At 42.8% G+C, this 18,007-nt stretch overlaps 1 protein-coding gene across 6 annotated transcripts in view; it reads left to right on the forward strand.

The window, feature by feature from the left end:
* Nucleotides 1–303: 303 nt before the first annotated feature.
* Nucleotides 304–18,007, forward strand: part of N4BP2 (NEDD4 binding protein 2) — a 48,209-nt gene continuing 30,505 nt past the window's right edge. For 4 of the 6 annotated variants that reach the window (XM_064149163.1, XM_064149165.1, XM_064149166.1 and 1 more), the window contains exons 1-5: nucleotides 304–383; nucleotides 6,639–6,753; nucleotides 7,057–7,223; nucleotides 13,979–14,313; nucleotides 16,567–17,788. In XM_064149163.1, the coding sequence (XP_064005233.1) occupies nucleotides 14,097–14,313; nucleotides 16,567–17,788 (1,439 nt within the window). In that variant the 5' untranslated portion in view covers nucleotides 304–383; nucleotides 6,639–6,753; nucleotides 7,057–7,223; nucleotides 13,979–14,096. Of the gene's footprint in view, nucleotides 384–2,061; nucleotides 2,194–6,638; nucleotides 6,754–7,056; nucleotides 7,224–13,978; nucleotides 14,314–16,566; nucleotides 17,789–18,007 lie in introns of those variants that run through there. The other 2 variants (XM_064149164.1, XM_064149168.1) reach the window with 2 other exon arrangements.

An 18,007-nucleotide genomic window follows, 5' to 3' on the forward strand; every position in this document is an offset into this window, starting at 1 on the left:
CGTCATTTTCCCTTCCTTTTCGTTCTGAAATGACCCCGCCTGCATTAACCTCCCGGCGCACTCGAGGCCGCAAGTGACTGCTGCCCCCGCCCACCGCAGGCTCGGCCTCCCGGAGGCCCCGCAGGAGGCGGTGGCGGCTGAGGCCGGGCGCGGAGTGCTGGAGCGGGCGGCGGGTTACTGAGGTGCCCCGGCGGACAGCGGCAGGAGGGAGGCGCAGGAGAACCTCCTTCCCGGCTGTTCTTCCTCGGCCAAACGGAGAGCGGCACTGTGTCCCCGCGGCGCACGCTCCGCCGGAGCCGCCCCCTCTCCCCGACCGCCGCCGAGCAGCTTCCCCAGTCCCTGCGGCCGCCGCCGGCGGAAGCGAGCGAGCCGGGCGGCGGGAGGTAAAGGCCGGCGGGTCTCTAGCGCGAAGCGGCGGGACCAAGGAGGAGCCTCGCCCTCCCCCTGCTCCCGATAGGGTGTGGGGCCCCGCGTTGTTCGCCATTTCAGGGGCGGGGAGGCGGACGAGCTCCGTCAGCGTGCTACGGCCTCCCCCCTCCGCGTCCCTCCGGGCCCGGTGGCACTGGAGCGGAGCTGCCTGCGGGTGGGAGGGGAGGCAGCGAGGCGGGTGCTGCGCGGCAGGCCCGCCAGCCACCCAGCCGGGGGCTCTGCTGTGGGCCACAAGCTCCCGCTGGCAGCTGTGTGCGGGGCAGGGGTTGGAGAAGCGTTGTCGCCAGTGGCGGGCGGGCTCCTCCGCCGCCCGTCTGAGGCCGCTACTCGGGCCTGTCCTGCGCTGCCCCACGCCGCCCCACGCGTCTTGTGGGCCTCCTGGCTGGAGCTGCCGCGGGGTCCCCGTCGTTGTGGCGAACAGTACGGTCATCCTCAGCGTGAGGTGCTGTCTGCCTGCCCTCTGATGGTTCAGTCACCGTGTAAACGCGCACGGCGGCCGGCGAGGTGCCTGGCCTTCCTCTCAAAAACACCGACTCCTGCCTCCGCAGCCTCGGCAAGGGCCCCGGCCCCGGCCTGGCTTGTTGTGCCGGTTGCTGTGGCCTATGTGATGACTGCTGCCGCTGGAAGGGTCAGGGCTGGCGAGTCGGTGGAAACACTGTACCCGTTTGTCCCGAGCCAAACCGTAGGAAGTGCCCGTGAGCTTCAAAAACATCTCGCAAAGAGCAAAAGCCCTCGAGATAAAAGAGGATAGAAAAGATTTTTAGTACTTCTAGGGATTGTTTGTTTTGAATAGTCAAGAACTGCTGAAGCATGCGTAACGTGGTTGTGTGCTTCCTAGCGTAGTATTCCAGTGTGCTTTGGACATTGTCTGCAGTTCGAGGCTTTGGAGGAGCCTGACCTCAGTTATTTACTTATTTATTTATTCGTAAATGGCTAGGAACAGTTTGTGTCATACAGTTACAGGCTTTTATACAGTGCTTTGGCAAAATGGAATGTGCATCTCAAGTCTTTCAGTAGGACCTTGTAGGGAATAGATGAGAATAAATTGTAAAGAACTTTTAACGAAAGGCCTACAAAAGTATCTGATATTTCAGGTAAAGCAAAAGAACAAGGAAGATAATCATAGAATCATAGAATCAACCAGGTTGGAAGAGACCTCCAAGATCATCCAGTCCAACCCATGTTGCTCTTCATCCATTTCACCTTCACCGGAATAAAGGCTTTAGGTGGTGTGTCATGGGATGAGATTGGAGAGGCAAAAGGTCGAGATGTAAATCAGAGGCAAATTGCAGAAAGGCATAAAAAAATAAGTATGGTATACATTTGTAATTATGAGAGTTTTAGCCCTGATTCATTCAGGTACAGTCACCATGACTAGGGTAGGGCATGCTTGTGTCTTGCGTATGGAGCACTTTGAAGTTGCAGTAGTTCGTGTTCCTATACATTAGGTGAAGTGCTTCAGGAGGAAATGTAACAGGTCAAAAATCCTTTCGTCTTTATAGGCTTTTTCCTGTTGCATTTTAGTTTTGCTTTTAACCGTGAAGTTGCCTTGTATGTTTTGTAGCCTTGTTTATGTATCTCTTTTTAGAAGTAACTCTCCCTCTGTTGTATTAAAACCGTTTCAGATGGAAGCAAGGTTCTTAGTGTTACCAGCCTGAATGTACAGTAGCACCCGACACAAGTGTTAGTTTGGAGTCATCTGTGATACAGTTGGGAGTTGTTTCACTTCATGGCATATGCTCTGACCTTGCCCATTTTACAAAAGTGAGTTATGTTGTCTTAAGTGTATAAATATGTTCCAGTAAAGACTTTGGGAGGTTGTAGCTCTGAGGTGTTGCACAGTCTCTTTAAATGTATAAATGTTTTCCAGTAAGGACTTTGGGAGATTGTAGCTCTGAGGTGTTCATAGAATCATAGAATCAACCAGGTTGGAAGAGACCTCCAAGATCATCCAGTCCAACCTATCACCCTGCCCTATCCAATCAACTAGACCATGGCATTAAGTGCCTCATCCAGTCTTTTCTTGAAGACCCCCAGGGACGGTGCCTCCACCACCTCCCTGGGCAGCCCATTCCAATGCCAATCACTCTCTCTGGGAAGAACTTCTTCCCAATATCCAGCCTATACCTACCCTGGCACAACTTGAGACTGTGTCCCCTTGTTCTATTGCTGGTTACCTGGGAGAAGAGGCCACCCCCCACCTGGCTACAATGCCCTTTCAGGTAGTTGTAGACAGTAATAAGATCACCCCTGAGCCTCCTCTTCTCCAGGCTAAACAGGCCCAGCTCCCTCAACCTCTCCTCATAGGATTTGTGCTCCAGGCCCCTCACCAGCTTCGTTGCCCTTCTCTGGACTTGTTCCAGCACCTCAACATCAACCCTGTGTTGCACAGTCTCCTTACTTGCACTCCTACCTGTGTACTGATCCATAGTCTGTGCTAAGTAGACTATGCTAATAGTCTATGCTAAATAGGCTGATGTAATCTAATTATTATTTTGCATCCAGTTCTGCATGTGAATTTACTTCCTGAAATTAGTTCCTGAATTAGTAATCGTTGAGTTTTAGGAAGTGACTGCCTTTGGTTTTCTTGCAGAGACTCTACCACTTCAAAATTGTCCATGGCGTTAATTAGCTGTCAGTTCCACTGCCTCTCAGAATTGTGTGTTGATATTTTCTTCTCAGTCCAGCTGTGGTTATAGAAGAGGTTAAATTTTCCAGCTGTTTCTTCTCAAGACTGCACAGGGGACTTTTGATCTGCTGGTGGGTTGATTTATGTAACTGATCTCACAAACTGGCTGTTAGCTCAAACCACCATTTAAAACTATTTGAATAGACCTGGCTGACATTTCTTAGAGTCAAACAGGATAAACTGCTGTGAACTGCTTTCTGAAGATAAATGACAGGTTCAAGTCTCTGTCAAGTAAGTAATGACAGCCACTGGAGTTGAATGTACTGAGATCAGGATAATGTCATCTATTTCTAGTTTATATTAATCTGAAAATATTCTTTATCTTATGAATAGCTGTGTGATGTGTGTGTGTGCTTTGCCCAGCTGGCATAGGGACTTCAGCAGCATAAGTGCATTTAAATATATGGAATAGAGATAATTGCCCTGACAGGTCTGTGTAGTGTAGTTTCCAGCCTGGGTCCTTATATATGTTTATTAATATATTTTTTCACCAAGAAAATATTTACATGAATTAACTATTCTCATTCCTATCTTCCTTTATTTCAATTATTTTGTTTCTTGTTTTCTTTTTTATGTTGCAATTAATATGATGCAGCTTGAATCAATGCGAGTTGCTCAAGTCTGTTATGTGTCACTATACTATGATCCTGTTTGTGAAGTTGTGGAGTGGTTCTCATTGTTACGTGGACCACCATCAAAGTTCACCAACTGCTTTATGTCTCTTTCCAACCTGCTTTCTGCTGTGGCTTCTACTGTTCTGAGAATACTAGTTAATAGAAAACACCTCCTTGAAGTCTGCCTTGTGTTCCAGTACACCTTGTGCTCTCATACTCCAGCAGTCATAATCATTCCATCATTCTCCTCTTCTGCAAGTGCTTTCTGGAAATCTGAATCTTCATTTTATTTCTGTATTTGAGCCCATGCTGAAGTTCCAAAATGTGTCCAGATAAGGGCAACAAAGCTAGTGAAGAGCCTGGAACACAGCCCTGTGAGGAGAGGCTGAGGGAGCTGGGGTTGTTTAACCTGGAGAAAAGGAGGCTCAGGGATGACCTCATTGTGGTCTACAACTACCTGAAGGGAGGTTGTAGCCAGGTGGGGGTCAGTCTCTTCTCCCAGGCAACCAGCAGCAGAACAAGGGGACATGGTCTCAAGTTGTGCCAGGGGTGGTCTAGGCTGGATATTAGGAGGAAGTTGTTGGCAGAGAGAGTGATTGGCATTGGAATGGGCTGCCCAGGGAGGTGGTGGAGTCACCGTCCCTGGAGGTGTTCAAGCAAAGCCTGGATGAGGCACTTGGTGCCATGGTCTAGTTGATTGGACAGGGCTGTGTGCTAGGTTGGACTGGATGATCTTGGGGGATCTCTTCCAACCTGGTTGATTGTATGATTCTATGATTTCATGTGCTTCAACTTTGCATTCTTCTTGATCTCTTCTCCCTAGTAAACAAGTGATGGGACAAGAGGCATTAGCCTCAAGTTGCCCTAGGGAAGGTTCAGATTGGATATTAGAAGAAACTTCTTCACTGAAGGGGTTCTCAGACACTACTGGCTACCCTGGGAGGTGGTTGAGCCCCCATCCCAGGAGATATTTCAAAGCTGCAGAGATGTAGAGCTGAGGAACATGATTCAGCACCAGACTGGGCAATTAAATAATGGCTGGACTCAGTGATACTAGATCTTTTCCAATGACAAAAAATCTATGATTCCATGAAATCATGTGATGGAGACTTTGACAGCCTCTGTCACCTACCAGACACCAGTTTGCCACCACCTGCCACTGCATGTTGATTTCTCCTCTTAACATGGCATGTGGAGAAGTCTTTTGCATCCTTCCTAGCGAACAGGGCATTGCTTTTCCTGAGATTTGTGTTTGCTTTCTGAACATCTACTTGGGATGAGTTTGTGCTGTTTTGTGATTTTGAACAGGATGTGTATCTGATGGGCAGAGTGTTTGTTTCATACTCAAAAGAAGTTGTGTTTTTTGCAAGTGCCTCAAAAGAATGTCTCTTATCAGGGCTATGCACAGGGCTTAAAAAGTGACAGAAGTGGAGACCCCCCTTCTGGCAGAGCAGATTTCATAAAGTGAGTGTATAGAGGCACTGTATGTCTTGCACTTGGACAGAATTTAATGTGAAAAAGAGGATCTTTGTTAAAACTGTTGAGATAGCCAAAGCCTTTGGAGCAACCAGTGGGAGTAATGCTGAGTGGGAGAAGGAGAAGAGCATAAAAGATGCTTGGAGTGTTTTTTAGAAGCACTTTTCTTGAGCTGGGTATAGATTTCACATTAAATAGCAAAACTACTTAGGTAGGCTCTTCTGTTGTGGAAAGCTGGCTGAAATGGAAGAATGCAAGAGATTAATAAACTGCCTCCTTTGCTACTTCTGTGCTTATTGAGAAAAATCTACTGGAAGGCATTTCTTTTTTTCCCTCCCCTTTTTTACCTTCTGATTTTTTTAGAGAGTGGACCTGAACGTTGCCCAAAAAGAAAAGCTTCTTGTTTTATAAATTCAACTAGAGAGTACAACGATTGAGTCTTAATTTTAGCCATCTGGAAGTTTTTTTTCTCATGTGTTTAAATACTTGTTTTGCTTCATTTATGAGACTTCAAAATGCTTGTGAACAAATGGGGAAGTAACCTTTTTAATTTTACTCTGTGTGTTAGTAGAGCCTGATGCAGTAACCAGAAATCTGAGTAGTGGAAATAATGTAGCATTACAGTGTTACCAGGTACCCTTCAGCCTCTCCCTTCTGTTGTAGGCTGAGTTTATGTTCAAAGATGAAATGTGCTGTAAAATTACTGAATGGCTTTTCAACCTTTCCTGGTGTGTTTTTTATGAAGTGGGATGAACAGACAGTCTCTGCTTGCAACCTGTCCTTGACTTTGTAAATTTGGATTCTCATCATCAAGTTCATCATCTCACATGAAGTGCTCTCTCTGTTTTCTTAATCAACTGAAGCAGTAGAATGGGGTTAGATGCAAAATGGGAGGCAAGTTCCTCCACCTCTTGTGAAGATTCCTGTAAAGTAATTGAGCCATCAGCTTGCCATGTTAGGAGTATGAGAGAGTACCTGTTCCAAATTTTTTACTTAAGATGTGTATGCTCATAGTCATGGGGAGTTTGGTTTATTGACTTCTTTTGGGTTATTCTAAAATTATTTTAGTTTGACTGAAAAGACAAGATTATTGTCAGAAAAGTGAGCTCTAAGTTAATATATACATTAGAATTAAGTCAGGTTTTGAGTAGACCTAGCATCTTTGGTGTGTGCGCAGTGGATTAGAGGTTTTCAACCACTTTGAGAAACAGGATCACAGGATGTTAGAGGTTGGAAGGGACCCAAGGAGATCATCGAGCCAGAACAGGACCACACAATCTATCACAGATCACAGAGGAACACATCCTTGAAGGTCTCCAGAGAAGGAGACTCCATAGCCTCCCTGGGAAGCCTGTTCCAGTGCTTTGTGACCCTTACAGGGCACTGCAGGTCAGTGGTGTAAGTAATGTATTCTGATTTTTATGGACCAGGTTTGCTTTGCCCAATTCCTCACATGATGAAACAAATCTTCTCTTGACTGATATGGATATGTAGACCTCTTCAAGATGGATAAGAACTGCATCGAGGAACCGAGTGGAATGACAAGTGAGGAAACTTGTTTTTATTCTTAAGTATTTCTGCTGCCATTGTGTTATTTCTTCACCTGATGCAAGTTAGCTTTTTTAGATGAGAAATCAGGAACTGAAATTGAGTACGCATTACCCTTAGGAAAACTTAACATGTGAGCTCAACTTGGCATGTTGGGTACTTTGTCTATAAAATGTTAGTTGTGCTTAATCTACTAAAAGTAATGATGTGTATTGCTCAGTGTTAGAGCTTTGCTTAAAGTTGTGTGATTTGAGAGCAAAATGTCAATTCTAACTTGTGTTCTCATCATTCCTTTGTCAGGGGGGAGCATCTGCTTCTGCTGACATCTGATTTATGTGGTTGAAAGTATGGTTTCCTGACAGAGGAGTGCATGTCAGTTTTTAACAGCAAATCTTTATTAAATGTGCCATCAGTTTTGGAAAGATGAGAAGGGACCCAGTGTGGGGCAACTCAGTGAAGCTGAAAATGTAAGTTCTGTGCCATTGCTATTTTATTTGAATTACAAATGCAGATGTATTTTGTTTCTAATCAGTCTCCAGCTGTGTGTTTTTTAAATGCTAGTAAATTCCAATGAACATTACATGGTATTTTACATGGTTTGAGATGAAACACCAAAGTCAAGCCACAATAGTAATAAAAAACCCCCCACAAACTAAGTGTGGTTTTTATATATTTATAAATATATATATATATAATTATAAAAGTTAGCTTCCTTAAATTGATCAGAGAAATTAAAAAATATATACCAATCAGGCAGCTTTGGTCATACTGGTTCAGTGTTAACCTTTTATCAAGGCTGGAAACTTTGCTTAGAAAAAGAAGAAGTAATACTGATAACTTGTTTGTCACTTGGATTTGGTGAAAGTTAAACTAGAAATCTTCTGTGCTGCTGAATGCTTTTAGTAGGCTTTGAATAGTGGTTAAAATATATTTCTGGTCTTTTATTGTAATGAGACTGAAAAAATGTTGTTTACTGTTGTCCCTGGAGGTGTTCAAGAAAAGCCTGGATGAGGCACTTAGTGCTATGGTCTAGTTGACAGGATAGGGCTGGGTGCTAGGTTGGACTGGATGATCTTGGAGGTCTCTTCCAGCCTGGTTGATTCTATGATTTTTTCCTGTTGCATTATCTCTTTGTGAATACTTTTGGCATCAACTAATCAGTTAAAGTAGTTTAGTGTGTGTGTTTATTCTGTGTGTTCTGTCTCTTCCTGAATATTATTGTTTCCCTCCAGTACCTGAAAGGGGCCTGCAGGAAAGGCTGGAGAAGGACTGTTTCTGAAGGCCTGCAGTGGTAGGAGTGGCAAGGGTTTGAAATCAGAGAAGAGTAGATTTGTATTGGATGTTAGGAACAAGTTCTTCACAATGAGGGTGGTTGAACACTGGAACAGGTTGCCTAGAGAGATGGTTGAGTCCCCACTCCTGGAGATATTCAAAGTGAGCCCTGACAAGGCTCTGAGAGACCTGATCTAGATGAGGATGTCCCTGTGTGGTGGTTTGGCTGCTACCCGCCCCCCCACACTTTAGAAAGTACCCCAGCTAACTCAGATGGGCTCTGGGAATATAAATGAAGCTATTTATTTACAGCTAGCACAATATACAAATAGCTATTTACAATATCACAGTATCACATATGCAGTTATATACAGAAATATACAAAGTAAAAATAATACAGAAGCACAACTCCCCTCCCAGAAACCTGAGTCCCCAGGAGGGGCTCTCAACCACCCCTACACCTTCCCCCTGCCCCTCTCAACCTTACCCCAAATCCTAGGAAGAAAAAGAGGTTCAGCCAAGAGGTTAAGGAGCAAGGTTAGTGGCAGTGAGGTTAGGGAGATGTAGCTCAGTCTGAAGCCAAAAGCAGAGTGAGAAGATGGTGAAAAGTGTTATCTAATGTTTGCTTTCTTGTTCCCATACCTCTCAGCGAGACTGTGAGGGAAGGAGACATAACCATTGTTTTCCTTTCACAGCCAATTATCTACTTTCTCTCACCAAAACATTCTACCCTGCTTCAAACTAGCACTGATTACTGCAGGGGCGGTTGGGCTGGATGATCTTTAGAGGTCCCTTCCAACCCAGGTGATCCTATGATTCTTTTCCTGTACTTGAGATTTATATCAGTGATAGGACTCCCAGTCATCCCACTCTACTCAAGAATTTTGACATATCTTGAAAATTCAAGCTACTGTGTGTGGTTTCTGAGAAGACATCCCAGTGTAAAAGATGTATGAGACATATCAGAGCTTTAATCATCAGATCTTTGTTCAACAAATGCGTATCCATTTTCATTTTATACTGAAAATGAAACCATAATGCATATCTTAAGCTTGAGACTCATGTTTTGCTAGTAATTTTAGAACAGTCAGATGACACTCAATGCTGTTTTATAGCTACATTTGTAAAAACACAGATCTTCAACTTACATTGTTGAAGAAATTGTTGAGTATTGTGAATATTGTTGAATTGTTCTTAGGACACATGGGGGCATTTCTGGCTCTTGCTGTGGAAAACAAAAGATGTTTGACTGGGCAAGTTTAATGTAGACTTAGTGTTCCTTTTAGCTTAGTATTGGAAAATGTATTTATGGCTTCAGCTATATATTTTTTTTCTTTAATTTCTTCAAAACACTAGGAGAATTCTTCACAGCAAGTTTGCTTGATAGCAGTAGCAATTAGCAATGTGATGGCTCATTTAGGAAAAGTCTGTGCTAGGAATTATTTCCTGATGAATCCTAGAATGGTCTGGGTTGGAAGGGACCTCCAAAGATCATCTAGTCCAACCCTCTCTGTGGTCAGCAGGGGCATCCTCAACTAGATCATTTTGCCCGGAGCCCTGATCAGCCTGACCTTGAATATCTCCAGGGATGGGGCCCCAGCCACCTCTCTGGGCAACCTGTTCCAGTGTTCCACCACCCTCATAGTAAAGAACCTGTGCCTAACATCCAATATAAATCTACTCTTCCCTAGTTTGAAGCCATCATCCCTTGTCCTATCACTGCAGGCCTTTTTAAACAGTCTCTCTCCATCCGTCTTGTAGCCCACTTCAGGTACTGCAAGGCTGCTATGATGTGTCCTCAGAGCCTTCTCTTCTCCAGGCTGAACAACCTTAACTCCCTCAGCATGTCTTCACAGCAGAGGTGTTCCAGCTCCCTGAGCATTGCCATGGCCCTCCTCTAGACTCACTCCATCAGATCCATGTCCTTCCTGTATTGAGGACCTGCTTTGGGTTTGGAGGGTCTTGGGGATGTTTTGTCCCCCTTTAGATTTTTCTTTGAATGGTTTCAGTGTTTTGCATTCTTTAGATTATATGTCATAAGAAAGAGTACACTTTGAATAGGGAAAAATTACAATTAAGTTAAAGGTTGCTTTACCTCTGTTGAAGCCTAGAGGGTTTTTATTTTTACTTTTTTTTTTCCCCTTACTGTGAAGAGCCTGACCAGGGTGACTATTCTACTTGTGCTATTTTGCATGAATTTATTCTGTGGATTATTAATAAAAATAAAATGGAGCCTTTCAGAACATGTGTCTGCAAAGGAATCCCTTTGCAATAAATACAACAATTTAAATTCACTCTATGCTTTATGGAAGAATTTCCTAAGACTATAATGAGTACATAAAATAGAGGGAGGAGAAAACATACCTATATTTTACTTTCTGTATAACTGACAGACTTTGTATTTATTTGAGCCATTGGTCATCTTTCTCTCTTTCCCCTAGGGAGTTATAAATGTCTTCTTAGAACTAGGTTATGAAAGAACTTGGTTTCCTCTCAATGGAAAGGAAATTTGAATGTTGTTAGTAAAATGCTGGGATTAAAGTCTTGTTATACCAAACTGGCCACTCCTCTACACACCATTGTTGTCTGTCAGAGAAAAATGTGTTGTGTTGATTATGTCAGTGCCTACCTGCTGCTGTAATGATTGGCCTGCTTGCAGTGGATGTTGGTTTGTAATGGATAAGTGTATCTGTGCCTACAGATTGGCTGTGACCCATCCATCCACATCAATTCATCCATCTCCTTAGGGGTAGCAGTACTGGAACATACAGTACCTGAGGCCCATAATCCACCATCAGAAACTAATTCTGGGCAGTTAGGAAGATGTTGACTTTGAAGCATCCTTATCTTAGAAGTCTGTTTTCTTGGTTGGCAGAGTTTGAAAATTCCTTTGTTTTGTTAAGAGTGCTGATGTCTTAGTATCTCTTTTATTTGTAAGATCATTTAATTTGCAAGGTAATTTTCATACAGGCACATTTCTCTGTGTGTGATGTTTGTGGTAGTTGAGTTAATCTGGAAGGAGCTCCTTAGTGTCAGTTGTGTAGTTGTGTATTTCTGAAGAACTGAGTGAGGAGGTGCCTGTGGATTTTTGTTTTGCTCTTCTTTTAAAGGTGAAGTTGAGACTGCCACAAGAGTATTGTTTCTGATCAGTGCTGAAATGAAACAGCTGTTTGCTCTAATTGGATGTGTGTTGAACAGTGGTACCCAGAACTGGTGAGCAAACCTCCAAGTCTATCACAGCCTCTGGCTAATTGTTTAGAATTCCCTTTCAGCATGTTCAGCACAGCCCTGCTCTTCTCAATCACTATGCTATTACAACTCCATTTTCTTCTTGGGTGGGAGGGAAAGAAAAGCCTTTCATCCACAGTAGCCTACATCCTGATTCATATTACCTTACCCAGAACCAATGACTATTATTGACCTGCAAATCTGGCTGTTGGGTTATGAAAAATTATTTCCTCTTTCATAGTAAACTAATTTTCATAAAGAGTAATTGTCTGAAAAAAGAAGTCACTAGAAAAAAGTCCTCTGTAAATTCAGGACATGCTCTTAAAAATAAGTGAAAGTTTTTTGAGTGTCTCAGCATTCTCTTATGTCCTACGGTGCAGTGTGCTTTGTGTGCAAGTATCTATTTTTATATACTTTTATTGTGCTTGGTACTGGCAATGGAAGATACTGTCCAGGAATGCAACAGTGTGATCTTGCAGCCCAGAAGGGCAGTTGCATCCTGGGCTGCATCAGAAGTGTGGCCAGCAAGTTGAGAGAGGTGATTCTGCCTCTCTGGTGAGACCTCACCTGAAGTACTGTGTCCAGCTCTTGTGCCTCCAGCACAAGAGACATGGACATACTGCAGTGGGTCCAAAGGATGGTCATTATCAGAGGGCTGGAGCACTTTTGTGAAGACAGGCTGAAATAATTGGAGCTGTTCAGTCTGCAGAAGAGAAGACTCTGGGGAGACCTTAGAGCTAGCTACATTTCGGTATCTGAAGGGGACCTACAGAAAAATTGGAGAAGGACTGTTTAGAAGGGCTTGTAGTGATAGGGCAAGGGGCAGTGGTTTTTCAACTAGAGCAGAGGAGATTTAGGTTGGACATCAGGAGGAAGTTCTGCACAATTAGAGTGGTAAAGTACTGGGATAGGTTACCCAGGGATTTGATTGAGGCCCTGCCCCTGAACAGTGTAACAAGTGATCAAGAACAAGAGGAAATGGACTCAAGTGTGCCAGGGGAGGTTTAGGTTGGATATTAGAAGAAATATCCTGACTGAAAAGATTCTCAAAACACTGGAGTAGGCTCCCCAGGGAGGTGTCTGAAAGATGCCTAGGTGTGGTACTGAGGGACATGGTTTAACACCAGCCTTCATAGCATTAGATCATGACTGGACTTGATCTTAAAGCTCTTTTCCAACCAAAACAATTTTATTCTGACTCGTTCAGCACTGGCAAATAGTCTTTCTATAGAAACAAGTATTTTATGGCCTACTCACTAACTGGTATCACTAAATAGTGACTCATTGCTGCAATTATTTTCAGATTGTGAGAATTACCAAGGTTTGCTTGTCTTCTGAATAATTATTTGCAAAAGCTATAAATTAGTTTATTATGAGCATCAATTGAGCAGAACAGAGCCTTGATGTTATTTGAAAGGAGAAAAAAAAATGAGACCACACCATACTCTGTGCTTCTACTTCAATTAACAGCCATTTTCCTTTTCTATATAAGATGAATACAGGAATTACAGTTATTGCAGGTGCATAATGTTCAAAGGCTTTATGGCAGAAGTGGGGGAGTGCTTTAGAGCTTATAAAGCTCTAAAATGTTTTTGACAATAGAAAAACTCTACATAGATGGAGGTTAGAAAGTGCTTCTGGTTGTCATCTGGTTCAACCCACCTACTCAAGCAGGGTTACCTGAAGCAGTTTGCTCAGGGCTGGTTTTAGTCAGGTTTTGAGAATTTGCATGATTAGAGACTCTACAACCTCTCTGGGTGACCTGTGCCACTGCTTGAGGATTGAAGAACCCCAGCTGCTGATTTTGAAAGAGTGGGGGGAAGTAATGAAGGACTTCTGGAAGATTTGAAAATAGCTATTATGTTTCCCCTGTGCTTTCAAAAGAGGAGCAACATTTCTGAATTTTAACAGAATTTAAATGTTCTGTGATGTTAACTGCTCATCATTAGGTGTTAGCAGAGGAATATTGGGTAAGCAGTACGGAATATGAGTAAAAAAATGGCCAGATGGCCAGGCCTGAAGAGTGGTGGTGAACAGAGTTAAATCCAGTCAGCAGCTGGTCACTAGTGGTGTTCCCAAGAGCTCAGTGTTGGGGCTAATAGTCTTTTCACCCTCTACAACTCCCTGAAAGGAGGTTGGAGTCACATAGGTGTTGGTCACTTCTTTAGTGACAAGTGATGGGACAAGAGGAAATAGCCTCAAGTTGCATCAGGGGAGGCTTAGATTGGAGATTAGAAGATACCTCTTGACTGAAAGAGTTCTCAAACACTGGAACAGGCTCCCCAAGGAGGTGGCTGAATCCCCTTCCCTGGAGATGTTCAAAAGCTGCAGAGATGTGATACTGAGAGGCATGGTTTAGCACCAGCTTTGGTAGAATTAGATAATGTTTGGACTCAGTCACCTTAAAGGTTCTTTTCCAGACAGAGTGATTCTATGATTCTGTGATTTGTGAACTGTTTGGTTTGCTTTGCTTCCTTTACTTGCTGGATTATTCTTTTGAACACCATTTTATTTCCTCTACCAGACACACATTCGGTATCTAGTTAGTTCAAAAATAAGATTTATCTTTCAGCCATTTGAAATGAAGAAGGGCAGCCTTCTAGAAAAGTATTTTCTGGGTGCTTATGTGGCTTTTTGATCTTTCCAGCTATCTGTAGAGGAGACATAGAAATGTAACTGTATATTTTATTAAAATGCATCTGTTCTCTTTTTTGTTTTCCAGGTCTGCTATTTCTGTTTTGTGTATCCCATTTCTAAGAGGGCTTTTGTGATTTCTGAGCTTGGTGCTGTCAGCCTCATGTGAGCAAACTAAAACAAAAAGCTGATTTTTAGGAAACAAAATGCCACGGAAAAAGAAATCTGGTGGGAGCCCATCTCGGAGGAACGACAACCCTGACAGAGCTGCTGTTGCTGTATCCCAAGGGGACCTACAACACTCAGTGTTACAAGCAGCCTACAGTGTCAATAAGGAAGAGCTCTTCAACAGCATGTCAGAGATGTTTTCTGACCTAGATCCCAGTGTAGTGTACATGGTTCTGTCTGAATGTGATTTTAAAGGTAAATAATGTAGGGTTGACTTTACAGTTTCTTTCCATACTCTGCTCTTAACTAGGGCAAATCCTGAGAAGTTGGTGTGGGTGTTGCAAGCATATTTGTGAGTTTAGCTTTTAATGAGTAGGTGAGTCATAATATTTTGAAATTTTATAGCTCTTGCCTTGCAAGATTCTCCAAGTTTGACAGGGTTTCTCTGAGGCTGGTAATTTGCTGTAGCAGTGTGCTCCATAAATGGAGGTACAGCTTGAGTGGCTTGTTTTGCGATACGGAGCAGGTGGTGGTAGAGTAGTGAGGAGAATCTTGTTTTCCTGATTGCTTTCTGTGCCATATCTCCTAGATAGATCAACTCTTTCTGCAGATGAGGGATTTTATGTTCTAAATCATACTTTTTTAAGACAATTGTGCACTGCATGTGGTCCTGCCAATGCTTGCTTTACCTTCAGTAGTTGAATTGAGCTTCTGTTTTACTTCCTGTTTTGCACTGTCATCTTGTCGTCTTCACTGATGATTACTTTCTGAGGGATAAATTCTGTTTGTCATATTTAGTCCTTATTTGGACTGGGTTTCTTCCCCTATATTCTGCCAAGCTACATACCCACCTTCTCAGAATCACAGAAACACGCTGGGAAGGACCCTCTGGCTCACCAAGTCCAACCAACATCCTTACTGTACAAGGTTCACCCTAAACCATATCCCCGAGGACCACATCCAAACAACTCCTAAACACATCCAGGGTTGGTGACTCCATCACCTCCCTGGGCAATCCATTCCAATGCTTGACCATTCTTTCTGTGAAAAAATTTTCTCCTGGGAGACTGTTTTCATGTCTATGCCAAGTCCTTACCATGCTTTTGACATAGAATCATAGAATCAACCAGGTTGGAAGAGACCTCTAAGATCATCCAGTCCAACCTAGCACCCAGCCCTATCCAGTCAACTAGACCATGGCACTAAGTGCCTCATCTAGGCTTTTCTTGAACACCTCCAGGGATGGTGACTCCACCACCTCCTTGGGCAGCCCATTGCAATGGCAAATCACTCTCTGTGTCAAGAACTTCCTCCTAACATCCTACATACAAATTCATTTGCTTATAATAGAAGTAATGGATCAGGTGCTGTGTAGCAACATCTGAGGACTTATTTGTTGTATGTGGAGAATTCTGATCATTTAATTTGATTAGATGTGATCAGTGGAGATTTTTCTAAGAATATTTGCCAAGAAGGCAGAATTTGCCCCTTTTGTATATGTGTGGAAGCTAGGTAGCCATTTAAGGGACTGATTTTATTGCCCTTTTTACCTTACTGAAATTATACAGAGTTTATAACTTAATATCTCTCTCACATTGTTCTGATTGTTGATCTTTTTAACATAGAAATGGATGGAATTAGTGATTCATGCTTTGAAGTCTTAAAAATACTTAGCTTTGACTAATTATTTGACTATTAGCAAATGACAGTGACCAAGAAGCTCACTGATGAGTTTGGTAAACAGGCCAAATTCATGGTTGTGTTTTACTATTATCAGTAGTTTAAAAATTTAAAGATTAGTATCTTTTCACACGAGTAATTGTAAGTTGCTCTCCTATAGTAGAGAATGTAGAAGGGCAAAGAAGGTTGTATTTAGTGTGTGGAGATTGAGACTTTTTTTGTTACACTGTCTTTCAGGAAACCAGAAGCTTAGCTTTAGGGCTCAGATGATTACTTGTGCCAGGTTTTCGTTCAGTTTGAGTTGATCACAGGCAACTTATAGTCTATTTAGTGACTTTACAAAGAGTTAGTGCAGATACTGGATTTGTCAGGCTATAATAGCAAAAAGACATTTTCAAGTGGGCCTAGCCCTAATGAACCTGTTTTACTTATGTATCTCTTTAATGCCCAGTGTTTTTTCAGTTAGTTTTACACTCTTTTGCCTGTATGAGATAAGGTTGTATCATACATAACCAATAAGAGATATAGATTAGAAATAAATACCTGGTTAGAAGTAAGTATCCATTTAAACACTCAATTCTGATACTTTTTCCAGGGAAACTTAATAATTTTTAGGCATTGTGCCATGTGTCTCTATTGAGTTCTACCTCTACTTATAATGAGAAACAGATCAAGGGAGTTGCAGAACTGTTAAAAGATGAATTGGTGAACTGTCTTTTGGTCGATTCTTTAGTTTCGATAAATGCTCCTTCAGGTTAAAAAAGACATTCACATCAGCTTGTGTTTGTTCAGCTGACCATGCTTTGTTCTTTTTACCTTATTCAACAGTAGAAAATTCTATGGATTGTCTGCTAGAGCTGTCCACCCACGCCAAAGGAGCAGCCTCTTCCAAACCTCTGAGTTCTGATTCAGTAGCATCGTCACTAGCTTTTGTTCATCAGCAAAGATTTGTTGCAAACGAAAGAATGGGGGAAAGTGCTGCAAAGCCAAGTAATACTGAAGAAGGAAAAGAAAAGGTTCTGTCACCTGATGAGCAGCTGACTGAGGAACTGGATACCTTAATAGAAAATGCCTTGCAGAGATGCAGCTTGAGTGATGAATTGCCCAGTTCTACAAATGACCAAATGGTATGTGAGCACTCTGTGGAACACCATGGCTTTAATGAATTTCCCCAGTGGGAAAAACCTTATTCGAGTTGCAGTGTCCTATTTTTCCCACAGCAAACACAGACAAATAATGAGACTTTGGAAAACTTCTGTTCTCAACCCCCAGTGAGTCAGCTGAGCATCCAGGCAAGCTCACCAGCTGCACAGGTGCTGGAAGATACTGATGTATCAGAAATACACGTTCAACATGATGTAGCTTCAGAATTCTACAAACAGTTGAATGGAGAAATAGCATGTGGAAATTCTGATCAGACACAAGATACTGTTTTGGATCAAATAAATGTGATTGCTTCTTCTAGTGAGTCCTCCCAAAGACCTCTGGAACATGGAGTAGCCATCACTGAAAGTCCTAGTTCAAGGAGCCTGCAACAGCATCAAGATCAAGAAGTAGAGACTGCCTTTAACAGCCATGAGAGCACTTCTCTTCCAGAGGCATATGTCTCTCTCAAACCATCCAGTTTCAGGACACCAAACCCTGCAGATTTTCAGCAAACTCAACAGAGTTATGACTCGAATTTTCCCATGCCATCGTGCCAACCTCAACAACACTGGAATCTCATGGCTCCCACGTTCTATCCTTCTAGTGGAAGTCCCACTTTTGTAACTCCTGTGGCTGTTGGTCCAGGGCTGTGGAGGAGACCTGTTTCAGGCTGTAGGACTTTGGAAAAAGGACTTTACTTTACCTCTCCAGTGGTTTCAAATGCCTGGGATAGCAACCCTCCTCAGAAGGTATGGGGAAGTCAAGATAGAAACTCAAAATTGAACCTCTCGCAAGCACAGCAGCCACCTGTTTGTCACATGATGAGAAAAAAGATGCACCTTATAGGTCAAGTACTTGTTCTTCTCAGAGGTGTTCCAGGATCAGGAAAATCATATTTGGCAAGGTAGAACATCTCTATTGTGAGTTTCTAAAAGAAAATGCTTAATTGTGTACAGGGTTTAGTGTCAGGCACAGGCAGTGTTCTGACATCTGTAAATAGTGGTGCTTCTACCCCGAGGAACGGCTAAATGATACATTCAGTATGATCAAAAATTGCAGAGATGAGTTGCTTATAGCTCTGTGACCTCTTGTGGAAAATGAAATAGGAGGGGTTAGCTTCAAC

This window comes from Pogoniulus pusillus, chromosome 9, assembly GCF_015220805.1.
Source record: "Pogoniulus pusillus isolate bPogPus1 chromosome 9, bPogPus1.pri, whole genome shotgun sequence".
NCBI lineage: Eukaryota > Metazoa > Chordata > Aves > Piciformes > Lybiidae > Pogoniulus > Pogoniulus pusillus.